The sequence below is a fragment of the Polyergus mexicanus genome, unplaced genomic scaffold, assembly GCF_030449975.1.
Source record: "Polyergus mexicanus isolate NDT 795.1 unplaced genomic scaffold, iyPolMexi1.0 SCAF_1, whole genome shotgun sequence".
Lineage (NCBI taxonomy): Eukaryota > Metazoa > Arthropoda > Insecta > Hymenoptera > Formicidae > Polyergus > Polyergus mexicanus.
In genome coordinates, this window is record NW_027223321.1 from 12,300,968 (window position 1) to 12,317,726 (window position 16,759).

Sequence of the window (16,759 nt, forward strand, 5' to 3'; positions counted from 1 at the left end):
AATCGAGGCACATACCGAGTTCTAATAGAATACTCCTTGTTTAAATAACATCGTTAGACATTATAACGGATGTATTAACCTGATACGTGATACATTCAGAAATCGGCTTTGGTGAGAATTGAAAACAAAGAATATAAGTGAGAATGTATACAGGAGATAAATTTTCAATTTAATAATTAATATTAAATTTTTAATAACATTTGAAATTTTATTATTATAATTTTATTAACATTTTGTTATCGATTTGTTGTCCATTCTTCTATTGTATTAAAATATCGAATAATTATATACGTATATATAAAGAATTTTTAGCATAAACATAAAGAGTAAAGAATTCTAACAATTGTCATTCAAATTGAAATTGAGAGTTCAGGAATACTTTTGAGAGAATAAATTATCAAATCCAGCGGCGATCTCTCCTTCCTTTTTAACAGCGTTCTTGATGGTTTCATACTCCCTTTGCCCTTCGGTACAAGGCAAACGAGCTTCTTGTTGCTTTTACAATTCCATACTCGTTCCGCATTATGATGCTTATTTCTACAATCGCTCTACCATGAAATACAATATATTGTATATATATATATACATTTTTTTTTCTTTCTTCTTTAATTATACTTTTCTCTCTATATGTATATTTTCTATATATAATTATATTCTCTCTAATTATACTTTTCTCTATATATTCTTTTATATGTTATCGCCAGCATTCTTATCGTTTTATATCATATTAATTTTATGCATTTTGTTCTTACAGTAATGAAGATATTTCATGAAATATAAAAAAAATTTATATAAAAATGCCCATCTTTATATATTGATCTTAATTAATAAATTCTTAGAATTTAAAGTCAATTTTGTGATTAAAAAGTTGCTCCTATATTTTTTTATTACTATATTATTATTACTATATTACCTTTTATAAGACATTGATATCTTAATATTTGTAAAACACATCTTATAATTTTTGCGAATATATCGAAAAAACAATTTATTAAGCGGGAAATTATTTATTATATCGCGACGTTTTATTAACTATTTAATATTGTTCGAAGCATCAGACTAGGCGAAATAATTTTTCGAATGTTACGCGTGTGAAAGAATTTGAAAAGTCCTCTCAAAAAGTGCTCTAGGTACTTTATATGTATATTTACTTGATGCATAGTATTTCCAATTCATGAATATAATGCTTTCTCATTGATATGTCTTAGACCGACGTGTTTGCTCGATGTAACATGTGACATTATCGTGAAGTTACCGGCGCGCTTTAACTTCTGTTAGTATCTACACAACACACTTATGGATGTATCGTTGAGAGAGCGAGCAAATTGCGTCAAAGTTAATTACACCTTCCTCGTTACGTGCACATTAATAATGCACCAATGAGTCTCGGTTCTTGGAATATACTCGAAGAGACATCTTTCATGGTTACGTTATTAATTAATAACGTTTAGATAATAAATATGTCGACGCGTGATGGCATAATTAATTTGTTTTTACCTTTTTTTTTTGCCTTTTATAAGAAAAATGTTCTCTTTTCATCATTATATAAAAAGATATAAGTAATTATATTTTTTTAATTATTGTATTTTTTATTATTATCTATGATTAGAGTGCGTATGACGCGGAACAAAATAATTGCTTCATCACACAAATGTTACATTCAGCTGTTTTCGTAATGTTCAATTAAAACTTAATATCTTTCTTCGATACATTTTATTATATTTTTTATCGTGTAATTATTTCTATGTACAGTGAAATTCTCGCATCTAATAATCCATACAATTTGAGTGAAAATATTATTTCTCTTATCGGTAATCACTTAATTCAATTCAATATCTGAATGGAGTAATTAATTACAAAGATAGGGTAAAATTATATCCCGATTGTTGTGGCGATACGGTTACATGCAATTTATATGGTAATCGACGTCGTCGATTCGCCACGCATACGCATTAATGTATTGCACTTTGCGTTATCTTACTTTGTCGCGTAAAGAGAATTGAGTGTAGTCGAGTTTTCAAAAAAAAAAAAAAAAAAAAAAAAAAAAAAAAAAAAAAAAAATGTCATCGATGTCTGTCGTCCCGCGTTTTCGATTCCTCCAACTCCATGATAATATCAATCTGTCCCGCATCTGCGGCTTTTGAAGCGTGATGATTAATTAATTTCAGGTAGGAACGATTGCGGTCAATTATCGGGGTCGCGCCTCTAATGCCATTTTACTTCGACCACGTGTAATTGATGATTTCGCCACCATCGAAACGATTTCACGCTTCAATCCGTTGATAAATGGCAAAGTTATATCCGTCGTTTTGCGACGAAGGATAATTTTCTTGCCGAGCGCGCACGAAGATTTAACGATTTATATGTTAATGGGAAATTGCTACGAGATACATTGAAATCATTCCTATATAATATGTCACGCGATCTTATTACTTATGTCTACGTCATGCAATCTTCACCGCAACACAGCGATATCACGTTACAAGTGAATCTTCTTTTATATCGTATAATAAAGCACCTTCTATTACAAGATATACAACAATAATTAAGCGAGAGTCAGCTAAAATCTGTTAATGAGACAAATGATTTAATTACATGCGCAGCTCTCATATCTGGTAACATGTTATTATGTAACATGATACTAGACAGCAAAAATTCCCACATTTATATAAAATACAATAATCTTTATGTATATACTGGGTGGCCCATTTTAATCCATCCAATCGAATATCTCAAAAACCAAGCCCGGAAGAGAAAAATGTTTTGGACAAAAGTTGTGTGGCTTCAAGGGGGCCATAAGATGGTGACAATGATTTGACCTTGGAAAATCATTTGAAGGTCATGTAAAGGTCAACTTTAAAATCTTAAATGGAAAACCCTATTTTTTATTTAGTGTTCTTGTAGCTGACATCGAGAGCTTTCCAAAATATAATCCAAACTATAATAAAGTATTTTTTCATTAAGTACTTTTTGAGTTATTTTATATTTTAATCTGACATATTTTGATATAAAAAATAAAATACAATATTTCGTAAAATATTCAGTTTTCGATAATTTTACCGTAATACTTCTATGTACAGAATAATAAGACAAATTAATTAGTGCCAAAAAAAACAAATAATTGTTTAAAAAAATACATTGTAAATAATTTTCTTAAAAACAATTTTTTTTTTTATATACTAATTGATTTGTCTCATTATTCTGTACATAGAAGTATTACGGTAAGATTATCAAAAACTAAATATTTTACGAGATATTTAATTTTTTATATCAAAATATGTTAGATTAAAATATAAAATAACTCAAAAAGTACTTGATAAAAAAATACTTTATTATAGTGTTTTGGAAAGCTCTCGACGTCAGCTACAAGAATACTAAATAAAAAATGGGGGTTTCTATTTAAGATTTTAAAGTTAACCTTCACATGACCTTCAAATGATTTTCCAAGGTCAAATCATTGTTACCATCTTATGGTCCCCTTGAAGCCACACAACTTTTGTCTGAAACATTTTTCTCTTCCGGGCTTGGTTTTTGAGATATTCGACTGGATGGATTAAAATGGGCCACCCAGTATTTGCATAAATCGTGATATAAATTAAACGTATAATACATATAAATTATACACACATTTTATATGGAAAACGTGAAGGATTAATTTTAACTTGTTCTTTTATGTAAATGTAAATATATATATATTTATATCAATTCTATTATTAAAATTCTTGTATATTAATCTATCAATAATATTTTTGAAAACTGATTAATATTAAATTAATATTATTTATGACGTTTCTGTTCAAATTCATATAAGAAATATATGATATAACTTTGGTATTAGAGAACCATTCTTTAATAAACGCATAATGTAGTATGGTATTTATAGCGGACTGTGTCTTCGATTCCGTCCTGTGTCCGTCAATCGTAACTTTCGAGGTTACTATAATAAAGTAAACGGGCATAGATTTACGTTAATCTATAGACGTCATTTCACAGAGTTTTATATTTAATGTACTCGAGCATTCCGGTATTCAGCCCGTTCTCATGGTGTCGCCCACGTCCAGCAGTACCTCGTCGCGTGTCACCTCAATTAAGCGACTTAGAGAGCACGCACACGACAATTCTATATGTAAAGTAGCCGCTATGTATCTCTTACCGTTGTACACACTGCCGCATTCTATCCTATTTCGAATAAACGTGGCTGCAGCTACACGTTGGGATATTAATAATTATTTGATTTTCGCGGTTTTTTTTTTTTTTTTTTTTTTTTTTTTTTTTTTTTTTTTTTTTTTTTTTTAATGTATATATTAATTATATGAGGAGAGAGAAGTATTTTTCTTTTAAATTCAGAAGACACATAGAGATATTATTATCTCAATTGTTAGATTTTTAAACTGATGCGATCATTTTGCAATTATACGCGCATTTGCATTTATATTTTTTATATAAATATAATGATTATGAGATATACATTTTATACAATTTATATAATACAAATAATTTTGTGTAAAACTATATTTAAGTTAATCCTCCAAGTAAAGGTTATTTAATTTTTCTATAATGTACGACAGGTGGCAACTTGGGAGGGGGAGGGGGGTGGGGGACGCGCTTCTTGATATATAATTAATTCTTAGTGAACATTTGTCAAATTTCATGTAATAATTTCTAGTAATTTCACGTTTCGCATGGATCAATAGATGGAAGAGTAATATACGTATGAAAAAGCGAATAATAAATTTCGACGTTATAGTCGTTGAAAAATTGAGTGGAATTAACTTTTGTGATTTCGCCCGACCAGATTGACCTAAATTTACATCGCAACCAACGATTCTTTTTAAAGCGCCCCGAGCTGTTAAAATTGTCGACAATCTCTGCGATTACATTTAATATTTTTCACATACATTGTCGTTGATTAATGTTTTGTAGAAAGAATTTTTAGTCGACAGTTAGTCTTATCTCGCCCTTATACAAGCATATTACGTGTGAATTAGATTAGTGGATAACTCGGGTTTTATATATATATATAAGAAAAAGGAAAACTGGATTTACTTTGTCTGATTGAGCTTTCCATTTGTTTTATTAATCGTGTTAGCGATACAGCTCGTGTTACTCGTATATCTTTGTCAGATTTATATTATTAATCCAGCTCGCCTTGTAATTTCATTTTGTCCGCTATTTTCACATAAGGGATAAACTTTTCTTGTTTCTCTTTACATACTTAGGACAGGATAGCACAAGATATAATTCGAAAGATAAATACAACAAAATAAATATCTCATAAAGTAGAGAAATTATATATTTGTTTGGAAAAAAATAAGAGAAAATACAGAAGAGAGAAAGGAGGACGAAATCATAAAGAAAGTATTTATTCATAAACAGATTACAAAAGAGAGAACATTATTCTTACACAATTATTTTACGCTTTTGCGATATACTTTTATACGTACATTTATTTTGCACCCAAGTATATCCTATATCTATTATATGTACGCTTATTAAAATAAGTAAAAAAAAAAATATCAATCATTGGTAAGAATTATTTCTTTTATATTTATGTAGCAAATTTTTTTGCACTATCGTCAAATGTCAAATGTCTATCGTCAAATTCATGATGATTAAGTCGCGAAATTCCTCCAGAATTTCCGAAGGCAGAGTTTGCAAGCTCACTGTGTCGTATGCGTTCACACATCCTACGCAGGAACACGAAAACGATTCTCTTATCAGGCCGTTTCTTCTCCTCTTCGTCCAATGCCAATCACCATCGGTCAACTTAACGATGCCATCACGAATGCGTATCCTCGACATACATTTAACGCGCGTCTAATACATACATATGACGTACATATGGTGCTCCCTCGTTCGTCGTTGAACGTAGTCGTGACGTTGTCCGTTTATTATGCACGGTGATAAGACTTTGCCCACTATATCGCACGTGTAATCATCCGGACTTATAAAACTTACAATGCGGCATTATTTATGAAGTACGATCTAGTGTTTGCGAGGCTATACTGATTAAATATGGTTATTAATGCGGGATATTACACACCTATCGCGTTTTGCTTTTTACTAACAGTTCTTTGAGATATTTAAAATCGATTATTTGAAGAAATGTTTTGACGCAAAAAATTTGAGGGAATCATTTTCCATTTTCGTAAATATTTTAAATCTTTATTATTAAATATCTCAACAATTAAATGCTTAACTTTCCGCAAAGCAAAATTCACACTTGAAGTACGCAAAATAATAATTTTTCGTTCACTTCTATTTGCCTAAATGATATATTTTTTTGTAATTACATATGTTATATCTCGTTAATTGCTATCGCGATGCCAAATTATTTACATATCTATTTTAATATTAATGCGTTGCATTTGTCGTACGAATGTTATAAATATGTGCCGAAAATTCTCATAAAATTTGTGAGAGCTTGTTGGCACTATATCGAGGGTTTAAGGAATTTACGAATTTTGCTTATGGTCGATGTACGTCGACCTTCGGCATTACGCCAGATTCAAGATCGACTACAGCCGGCTAGAATTGAATGAAGCATGAAATGATATATCTCTTTATCTTTACTCTACAATCGATTAAAGCGATTATTGATAAACAAAAAAAAAAAATGTGATAGAAGATCAGATTTTTGTTTAATGCACGCGCTCTCTTTCTCTTGGAGAGGTTTTCTCCAAATAAATTAAGAAATCTATCGATGAATAATCATATACATATTTTTGCTATCGGAAATATGGAGAAAATATATTTTTAGTACGATTAAGAGTTAAGACGCAAAGAAGATTGAAATTTAATTATGGATGAGAAAATATTTCGTTCGCCAATCTCTTCGAGATCGAATGTCTCGAATATTTAAATGAAATCATCTTATATATTCAAGATCTTACAGGATCTTACATCAAGGTCTTATATTTAAATAAAGATTTAATTACCGTAATTTTTTTTTATAAATTATACTTTTCACGCACACAATAGCAACAATTTATCATTTTCACATAAATAATTATCATAAAAATCTTTTTTCATACCAAGAAGATCGCGTCGATAAGGCGGAAGGCGTTAAACAGTTTCGTTACATTCATTTGATTTCGTTACTTTATTTGATTTCTAAATTTATTGGCAACTTTATGCAAGCGTGTAAACCATTGGAAGCTTATATTGGAATTCTCGATTGAAGCGTTCTCTGTTTGCGAAGCACTCTCGACCAATTCGTTGCGGCATTCGTACTCGCCGGCCGTTAGCTCGTAAATAAAATCGTCCGTGGAAAATGAAAGCGCGTTCTAATTAAAGGGCGTTCGTCTCAATTTAACTTCACTGCCGCCGTGCGTTAAACACGCTCGACGGACCACCAAGGTCGGTCTTAAGAAAAATCACTCCCCGTATCACTCCTCGTTTATTTTCGTTCTCGAATGTGTGTTTGTAATCGATGTTCCTTCTCTATTATCTTACAATCTCAGTATACAATCAAGCATTTTGCAATTCTACCTTAATGGTGAGATGGATTCGAAATGGCCTTATATCGTGTGATTGTCGAGAAATTTTCTAATTGTTATCGAATGTTTGAAAAAATATCTGGACAACATATCTGCCACAGAAACGTACAATCCACGTGAATTGCATCTCACGCGTGATTGGATGAATCGACATGAATAGAGAGGAAATTTTCTTATTTCTGATAACCTTATGAATATTTCTCTAAACGCTTGAAACAATCAATGTGTGCGATGACAAGCAAATAAATTACACAATATTATTCGAATTATTGTAAAATATCTCAAGTGCAATGTAAATTGATTATTATATTGAATAATTTCGATAGTTTTTTAATTAAAAATAAAATATTTCATAATATTAATCCGTTTATTGACATTAATAATTTGAGGAAAATACATACACATGTTATCGTTATTATATCCATGATATTTTATTTTTTGATAGTATGTTTTTCTATTAAAAAATATGAATTATTCTATTAATATTTCAATTCCATCTCTCGAAAGATCTTATTATGAAAAAAATTAAAAAAATGTATGAAAACCTGGAAATCTAATAATCAATCGTTTTTTGCAATTGAAAAATTTAATGTCAGATTAATTGTAAGATTGAAATGCTCGTGAAAATAAAATGCGATGACAAATTTGTTTTAATTGAAAAAGATTAAAATACTCGTAAAAATAAAATGGGGTAAATAAATACAATGGTTTCGATCGAACAAAAAAAAAAAAAAAATTGCATATAATATAAACATCATTTAAATTAATCTCATTCATAACTATTACTAGAATTTAAATGTAGCAATTTTTTTACAAATGTTTTTGAAACCTGAGATTCTTTTTTCATTTTCATTATTATATTTTATAAAATTTATCTTATACAAGTGTATTATATACATATAATAACAATATATTAACAACTATTCCAAATTTGATATTTGACGTTTCTTTTTTTTATTATCGGTAGCGTATTTATTTTAAGAATATTATTATGTAATAAAAGATCCCGTATTAACAACAAACTATTCTATTATCTAAGTAGGCGGTAATGGACAAATTAATTAAAAAATGCCGGTTCGTAGGCGGCGAAACGACATTTTTTAATTAATTTGTCCATTATCTTCATTGAAATTCCAGAAAGACGTATTTCCTTGCACGGCTCGGATCCATAAGCGTGCGAATCAGTTTATTTGTGACTATGATACGAATGGGCGAGATTCTTCCTTCGGCACGGCTACACGTTATCGATTGATACGCGAAACGCAATATAATCCCGTGGGTGCGAGTATCGTTAAAAATATCTCCGTTTGTGCAACATGACTGTTGCATTACATAACTTTGATGTACATTTGTTACGTCGCACTATATATTTTATCATTTCTGTGTACGAAATGTCTCCGAAAGCACGTATGCATTTTCATGAAAGCGTAGATAGATTTTCGAAAGGAAATAGCTAACATAAATGTGCAAATGTTTTTTGAAATATAAATGCGAAGGAAAAATTGGTGAAAATCAATGTCATAATTTTTTTAGCAAATTAAATTTAAATTCTTTTAATATAAATAATAAAATCTTATTCTTTCGAGTTAAAAGTAATAGAGTATAATTTTTTCTTTCAATATATTACGAGATTAGAATAGTCATATTTGGATAATACGATCGAGAACAGATTTTGCTCATCGAATGATTTCATTGGGTCGTTCGAGAAGAAGAACTTTTCCAAATGCAAACACTCCGTATATGAGACTATCGCAGCGAGGCGTAAATTTCGCATTGTACGGGGGATAAGCGTAATTCGAGATGACAGCTATCTCACGCCCGTGCTTTTGTCGCACCCACCTAACGGCCCCGCCGCACACGTGCATCTCTCACGACGACGCATCTTGTTGTCATTCGCGCGCGCGTCCCGGTCCTCCCGGTCCCGAGTAGAGAGAAAGAGAGTTATTTGTGTTCCATTGTGATGCGAGTTCATTCTCCTTTTGCCGCGGCATCGCGTGCCAATGAATGGGGAACTGCTACTTGCTACGTGTTACGGCGATATATCGCGCCGTGAGTGTCATCGTCGTAAAAAAAGATCGTTATCTCGGATCGAGTGTCGACGTTCTAGAATTACTTGGCGGATAATAAGCGTCACGATTTTAATCTCGCGTTAATTTATATTGTTATCGATTTTATTATTTCGATGTTATATCGATATATATAATACAAATTATATCTATTATTATCGCGTTACGAAACAAATTTAATAATTACCAAGCTTATACTATTAATCGTAATTACACCGCGATAATGCGATTGGCCCTCTTAGAGCATTAAACTCATCAGTCGCGAACAATGCACTCTGCCAATTACGCTGTTCCATAGAAATTAAGTGCGTTTCAATGGAGATGCATGTGGGCGTCTCGATTATCGTGGTTGGCGATAGCATTTTTCGCGTCGCTCCGAGAGTTGAAGCGCGCTCTAATTCGATTTGCTACAAAAGGCTGCATCACATACGCGGCATGCACGTATAAATTACAGAATAATTTCCTAACCGAGAGCGGAGGCAGAGCGCGACATGACCAGCTAAAGAACTTTTTAGGTTCGTTCCAACGCACGAAATCGCTCGTGAACGCGCGAGCGTGAAAGTGTATATTATGTCTCCGCTGCGATTATCAAAGTATGATTCTGACGCGTCATCATCCGCGGGATAAATTTAATGACGAAATAATAACCAACTCGTTATTTCTGCGCAGTAAATTAATTTTTACGAATGTAATAAACGCTCTACATATATTTAAAAATATTATTTAATTTATATACAAACTGCAATTAGTTCGACATAATAATTAATATTTTTTAATAATCTTTTTATTTCGATTTAGAATAGCGTTGGCACACACACAATCGACTAGCAATTTTTAATTAATTGGCCAAGTGCCACAGGTGATCCCAGTCTTCGCTTTATAATGTCTGGCTCGTAGCCATTACTTGTGCCGAATTGCAACTTGTGTCACTTCCTCGTTTGAAATAAATTATCGAAATTCGTACGCGCGTTGAACACCTGTGACACTTACTTAGCGCGTTCGATTGTACCGAAACTATTACATCGCGTCTTTACTTCATCCACGTACCCAATCGGCGTACTAATTTTAATTCTAGACCGGCGATTATACGATTATCGTGCTCCAGATGCTTCGCGTTTATCCTATTTCAGGCGCACGTCGCAGTCGATATCGCTGAAAATTGTATACGCGCGCGTTACTCTCTATTTCCAACACCTCCAACCGCTGGCGCAATTTATTTTTAGTTAACTCCCTAAACGCGGTTCGTTCTCTCGCTAAGCTAACGACAGGTCTATTTCGGTACACGATATTCTACTCGTGTTCGTGATGAACGCCGGTGGCACCGACGGGGTCCTTTAAAGTGTCAAGTTGCTCGTTTGTCGTCGATAAGATTAAACGTGTTTATGAGATCGTAACGGTTGAACGGTTGAACTCTGCCATCTCCGCCTCCGTATCTTACACGCCTTTCTTTTTTTCCAGCGAAATATTTTTCACACGAACAATAACGAACAATAATGCGAGAAGAAGTGAACGCGAGGAAGCTAATAATGGCGCTTGTTGCGATTACGCGAGAGATCAAACAATAATTTTGTAATTGGATTATAACTTATATACATGATCTTTATCGGGGATAGAAAATTACTCTGATAAAACTAATTAAATTGATAAAACTAAATAATTGATAAAACTTATACTTAATATTTTTTTGACATTTTACTTGATATTGTTTTTTTTATGAAAAGAACTTGTTTTTATTTTATTTTTATTTTTGATTTTATTTTCATTAAAAAAAAAAAATACACATTTAAATATACATATTCTCGAATCAGAGAATATATTTCTGTTTTGCCAAAGTTAATTTTCAATTGTTTGTATGAAAAGAGCGGTTCGTATTAATACGCTGTTCCATAATGATATATGCCAGTTAAATACATCGTTACAGGTCATAATTTCGCTGTTTACCCGCATCTTAATAAAGGAATTCGTGATCTCTTCGAGAATTCCTCGCGTGACAAAGCGCCGTATAATGTCGCGTTAACTCCCATAATTTTTCCGACATTATGTCACATTTACCGTCGCAATCTACGATAAAAATGCGGGCGGGAAATTGCCGAGTCGCTGACGGTGGACGATGTTATTGAACGTATAAGACGAAGGACTTTATATATTCAAGTCAGGATATTTACGGTCCTTAATCTCGGATGATAATCTTTTAAATGGCGTATTCCTTCGTCGCGCCGCCGCTGACGTCTCTTTTTTTCTTCGTGATTCAGGTAACGCGTCGTCTGTGGAGCAGAAGAACGGAAATGGCAACGTCAAGGGCAACAAGACGAACAACAACGGTGTCGAGGTGAACAGAAACGAGGATCAAAACGGCGGCGTCGAGGGACAAGCGAAGAAGAAACCGACCGCGCCTGGGGGCGGGCCTTTGTTGCAACAGGCGTAAGAATTATTTAAAAAAATTACTTCGCAGAGCTTAACATTTAATCCGAAACTATAGTAGATTTTTCCACGATTAAACGTTTTGAATTTATTTCAATTTATTTATGAAACATATGTTACATTCCGATTTTTTTATAGCAGAGTGACTACAGGTTGAAGATCAATAATTCGTATCGTTGCATTTGTCTCAACGGAACGCGATATTGGGAGAACCTTGTTTAGAACTTAACACTTAATTCAGATGAATTGACGTTAGCACGGAGAAGTTTAAACCGTTCGCTATAATTATATAACTATAATCATTTGTGCAAGACTTGCACATATTTGCGTACGGAAAGCTTATTTTGAGAGAGCGCGTATGTAATTCGAGTTTCGAAAGTTTTGTGTCAAAAATATAGTATTAATATGTATCCTTGTTTAAACTTCTTACAATTTAAAGTTTTCCTAGAGAAACTGTTAATCGTCCACTAAAGTACAATACATGTTGTTACGTAAGTAATAGCTATATATATGACAGCAGTTGTCAAAACAACATGCACTGAAAGTTATATGTACACTTGTTGTTGATATTTCAAATTGCTTCTTCTGCAAAAAGCTTGAGCAGGCGCGTCAATTATTGCAGTTTAGCTTTCGCCCCAAGCGTGTGCGTAATTAGTAATTTATTAAAGGAATTATAGGGGAACCTAGTGAATCGAAAATTAGGATACTTTTTAACAATATACAATATATATTTTTTTAAGCAAATAAACACACGCTTTTTTGTTAAAAATTATACATTTTTCATAAGAAAATTAAAAATTGTGCAAAAAAAAAGATATTAAAGCGGAAGATGAAAAAATAAGTATTTTTTTATTTTTCCAAAAATATCTTATATTTTCCGCTACACACCTATAGTATAATTTTGAATATAATTTACATACGTCTACTTGATAATACATCGCGATAAGTAGCCTTATAGCTATAGTATATAGCTTACGCTTGTTTATTATCGCCAAGATTATACTTGGTATAAATAATTTATCGCATATGATTGATCTTTCTGCGTATTGTGAATTTTTCAGAGAGATATCCACCAGCCAGCTTGATTTCTTCAAGATGCTCGACGAGAAAATTGAGAACGTAAGTCGCAATACTTGAACTTGATCAATCTCATCCGGATAGAAATGGTTTCTATTTACGGAAATGCTAGTAATTTCCTGTTTTCTTCTTCAATCTCTTCTCTCGAAGAACAATATAAGCCGATTTTGTAGGAAATCTAGAGATAACTATTGTATCTCCGCGATATTATATGTCTCGTATAGAAGAATACGTCCGTTGCAATATTTTTATATTACTTTCCTATCTTCATAATGCAATATGAAAAAAAAAAATGTTAAATATAAAATATATATTACAATTACACGCGTAATTTATTTAATTACAACAATTATACTAAATATCGAGAAATATTAAATTTCGCATTTTAAAGATCGCTTGTTGATTGAATCGAGCAAAATTGTGGAAGCTCTATTCAAGTATTATATCATTTATAATATAATTATTTCAAAAATATGATGATATGGAATTGAAAAAGGCGAAAACGTAAAAGGTTGTGTTAAAATAAATTATTCGCTTTATTTAATTACTCAATTATTCAGAACTTTGAAAGCTTGCTAAAACGCGTTTAATTGACTACTATTTGCAAGAAATCATTCGAGTCATACATTTTGTGGTAAAAAGATATTACATTAATATTAATATTTATTTAGCACAATTAACGTACTCGAATATCTGCTCGATTTTGATTAAATAATCGCTGGAGTTCCTTTTCTTTGTCGCTTTTGTATAAAGAATCTTTTATAAGCCACGCTGGATCGATGAGCAAATAAATTCTGAGTAAGACAAAAGAATTTTAATCGAAAAGTCGCGTCATATCAAAGATACGAGTAGATTAGAAAGATTTCAAATATACTAGAGAACGATTCCCGCATAATTATTAGCACGGATATCTTTTCGATGCGGAGTGACGAGCACGTGATGGAAGTTTAATCAGAGAAGCACCCGATCGCGAATTAGCACTCGCCAAAGTTACACGCGGTTGATGAAAAAAGTTCACGCTATTCATCGTGCAGCCTTTCATCTTTTTGGAAATTTAATTAGACTATCGCGTTACTTGCTTCTCGGAGCTTCGCGCGCGCTCCGGCCTATTTTCTTTCTCGGCAAAATATAATGTCAGCCATCTCGTAAAATGTCAGTTCCTTTTTCTCTTCTCTCCCCAACCCCCCCCCTCTCTCTCTCTCTCTGTTTCTTTGCAACCTCTTTGTCAAATTTCAGGGTCCGGATTACGACGAGAGCCTCGATACGGCTAATCGAGCTGAGCGAGTGTCCAGTTTGCTTCGCCGCTGGGAGCTGGCCAGCGTGACCTGGTCCAGCGTCTCCGATTTGGACAGTACCTCCTTGCCGTCTAATCAAAAGAGCCGCGCGTCCGCGCTGAACAGTCCCCGTCAGAACCTGAGCGCCAAGGATCGCGAGGGTATGAGAAACATAGTGGGCGGCAGGCCGGAGAGCGCCCCGATCTTCGTACGTAACGCGAATCGCGTGGACGGGCTGCAGGACAGCGGCCACTATTGTCCGTCGCCGAATATGCCGCGGCACGTGCTCGAGTCCATTACCCAGAGCCCTACCCAGAGCGTGAAGACGTCCACTTCGCCGGGTAGCTGCGCGTCGCCAATCGGGTCGCGCTACGTTCAGGACAGCTACGGTAAGGAGTGTTGCTCGATCGTGAGCACTACCGAGCAACAACAGCCGAAGAAGATCCATTACGTCGGCCAGAATCCGGTGAACGGTGAATACGTGACGCAGCAAGCGCTCTATCGCGAACAATATCTGCAGCAGACCGGTATAATTACCGTCGCGCCTCAGTACTCGGCCGGCTCGCCTGGCGGCAACGTCCTCAGGAACAATCCGTACGTTCAGCACTTTCAGATCGCCGCGAATCCCCAGCACTTCGCCGCGCCCGCGAGGAGACGGGGCTTTAACGCCGCGCAGATGACGTGACCGGGATGGGAGCAGCGATCGACGAGATAAGACTGAATTCTGCAGAGAGAATCGAGAGGTATCCCCGATGAGAATGATCGTTAAAGAGAGTCATAGAACGAAGAGACGCCTTTTTCGTGTGGTGATCAATATAAGAAGAAGGAAGAGGGAAAGAGGATGAGAAGGAGAGTAAAAACAAGAACAATGAACTAGACAATGGGAATGCGAATCGTACTCTGTGTTCGTTAAAGCTTTCGCGCTTCGAATCTTTTTCTCGATAATGATTTCTACAAGACTCTGAAAAGTATGCGACGGCATCGACGGTGGCCTAAATCATCCGATTTGAATATCATCTGAGGAAGGGAACGAGAAGAAGAAAGTATCGTTTCGCGTGAGTTCGCGCGCACGGGGAATAGAATATTCTTCGCTACAAGTGCCAAAATGTTATACAAGCGAATGTGAATGCAAACGGAAGGGCTCCACGCGTTCTGTCCGCCCGAGAAACAGTACTTTGTCCTTCTAACTTCTGTATTGACGCGAGGACTCGGAATGTGCGTACGCGATATATCTTACTCGTCTACTCTGTTTCTGATTTTCTCTTTTTCTAACCGGTAGCGTCTCCACGTACTTACGTGAATATTTCACGAGTGGAAGTACACGCGATCCGAGCGTTTTGTATATTACATTTGTATTATATATACGGCGAGTATATATACGTGTACGAATGTATGAAAGTATGTATGTGCATGAGGATACATGCGTGTGTGTATAAAGGTACATAAGCGCATCTAAAAAATGAACAAAAGAAGAAATCGAAATTAAAAAAGATTCTTATAATCTAACGCTATGTATAGATTCGCTGTACGTATATATTGTATGGATACGTTTAACTTAATGTGATGACTATATTTATATGTTGACCATGTTTAAAGTTAACTATATATAATATAGTTGATGATGAGAATTTTATATTTCATGTTACGCGCGCGCGATTACGCTCTATACAATACATATAGAATATACACATAATCAAACTTGCTGCATCACTCTCGAACTGTCGATCTTATACTTTTTGTTCTGTCGAACAATCCTCCTTTTTTACAAATAAATTCACAATTTCTCCCTATACATATACAATTGCGGTCTCTTTCGCGCTTTTATCACTGGCTTTACAGATGAATAATAACAAGAGACTGGAGGAAGTTGTCGTTGCAACAAGAATAAGTTGCAACGGTCGTCGCAAATACGTCGCAACCCGAGTGTACAGCGCGTGATCGTATGACATCCTAACTTCGTAGTTAGATTTATCTATATATCTATCTACGTAGCTACTACTAGTGCTGACGATGTAATTAATAACAATATGTTGCAATCGTACATGAAGGATGCAAGATTTATAACGACTGCAATTGTCACAGTTACAATTTATCGCATCGAGCGTGTTTACCGACATGTTCTACCTAAGAAGTCAACTGAAGTATGTATTTCTCTTTATATAGAGTGTTATATATGTATATATACACAGGGTGGGGCATTTATATTGAGACACCTAAATATCTAAAAAATAAAGCAAGATAGAAAGAAATGTTTTAGACAAAAGTTGTTCGGTTTTAAGGAGGTCATAAGATAGTGCCATTAGTTTGATCTTGGGTGGAGGCGCTTCGGAGATTTCAATGTGTCAATCTTGTTTTTTTAAATGGAAACATCCCATTTTTTTTACATAAATCGATTCCTTCCATAATTCTGTATAAAAAGTTG

At 34.1% G+C, this 16,759-nt stretch overlaps 1 protein-coding gene across 5 annotated transcripts in view; it reads left to right on the forward strand.

Annotated features, from left to right (window-relative positions):
• Window positions 1–16,759, forward strand: part of Tow (target of wingless) — a 45,050-nt gene that overhangs the window by 27,120 nt on the left and 1,171 nt on the right. For 4 of the 5 annotated variants that reach the window (XM_070300297.1, XM_070300307.1, XM_070300314.1 and 1 more), the window contains 3 exons: window positions 11,818–11,986; window positions 13,048–13,105; window positions 14,300–16,478. In XM_070300297.1, the coding sequence (XP_070156398.1) occupies window positions 11,818–11,986; window positions 13,048–13,105; window positions 14,300–15,022 (950 nt within the window). In that variant the 3' untranslated portion in view covers window positions 15,023–16,478. Of the gene's footprint in view, window positions 1–11,817; window positions 11,987–13,047; window positions 13,106–14,299; window positions 16,548–16,759 lie in introns of those variants that run through there. The other variant, XM_070300289.1, reaches the window with a different exon arrangement.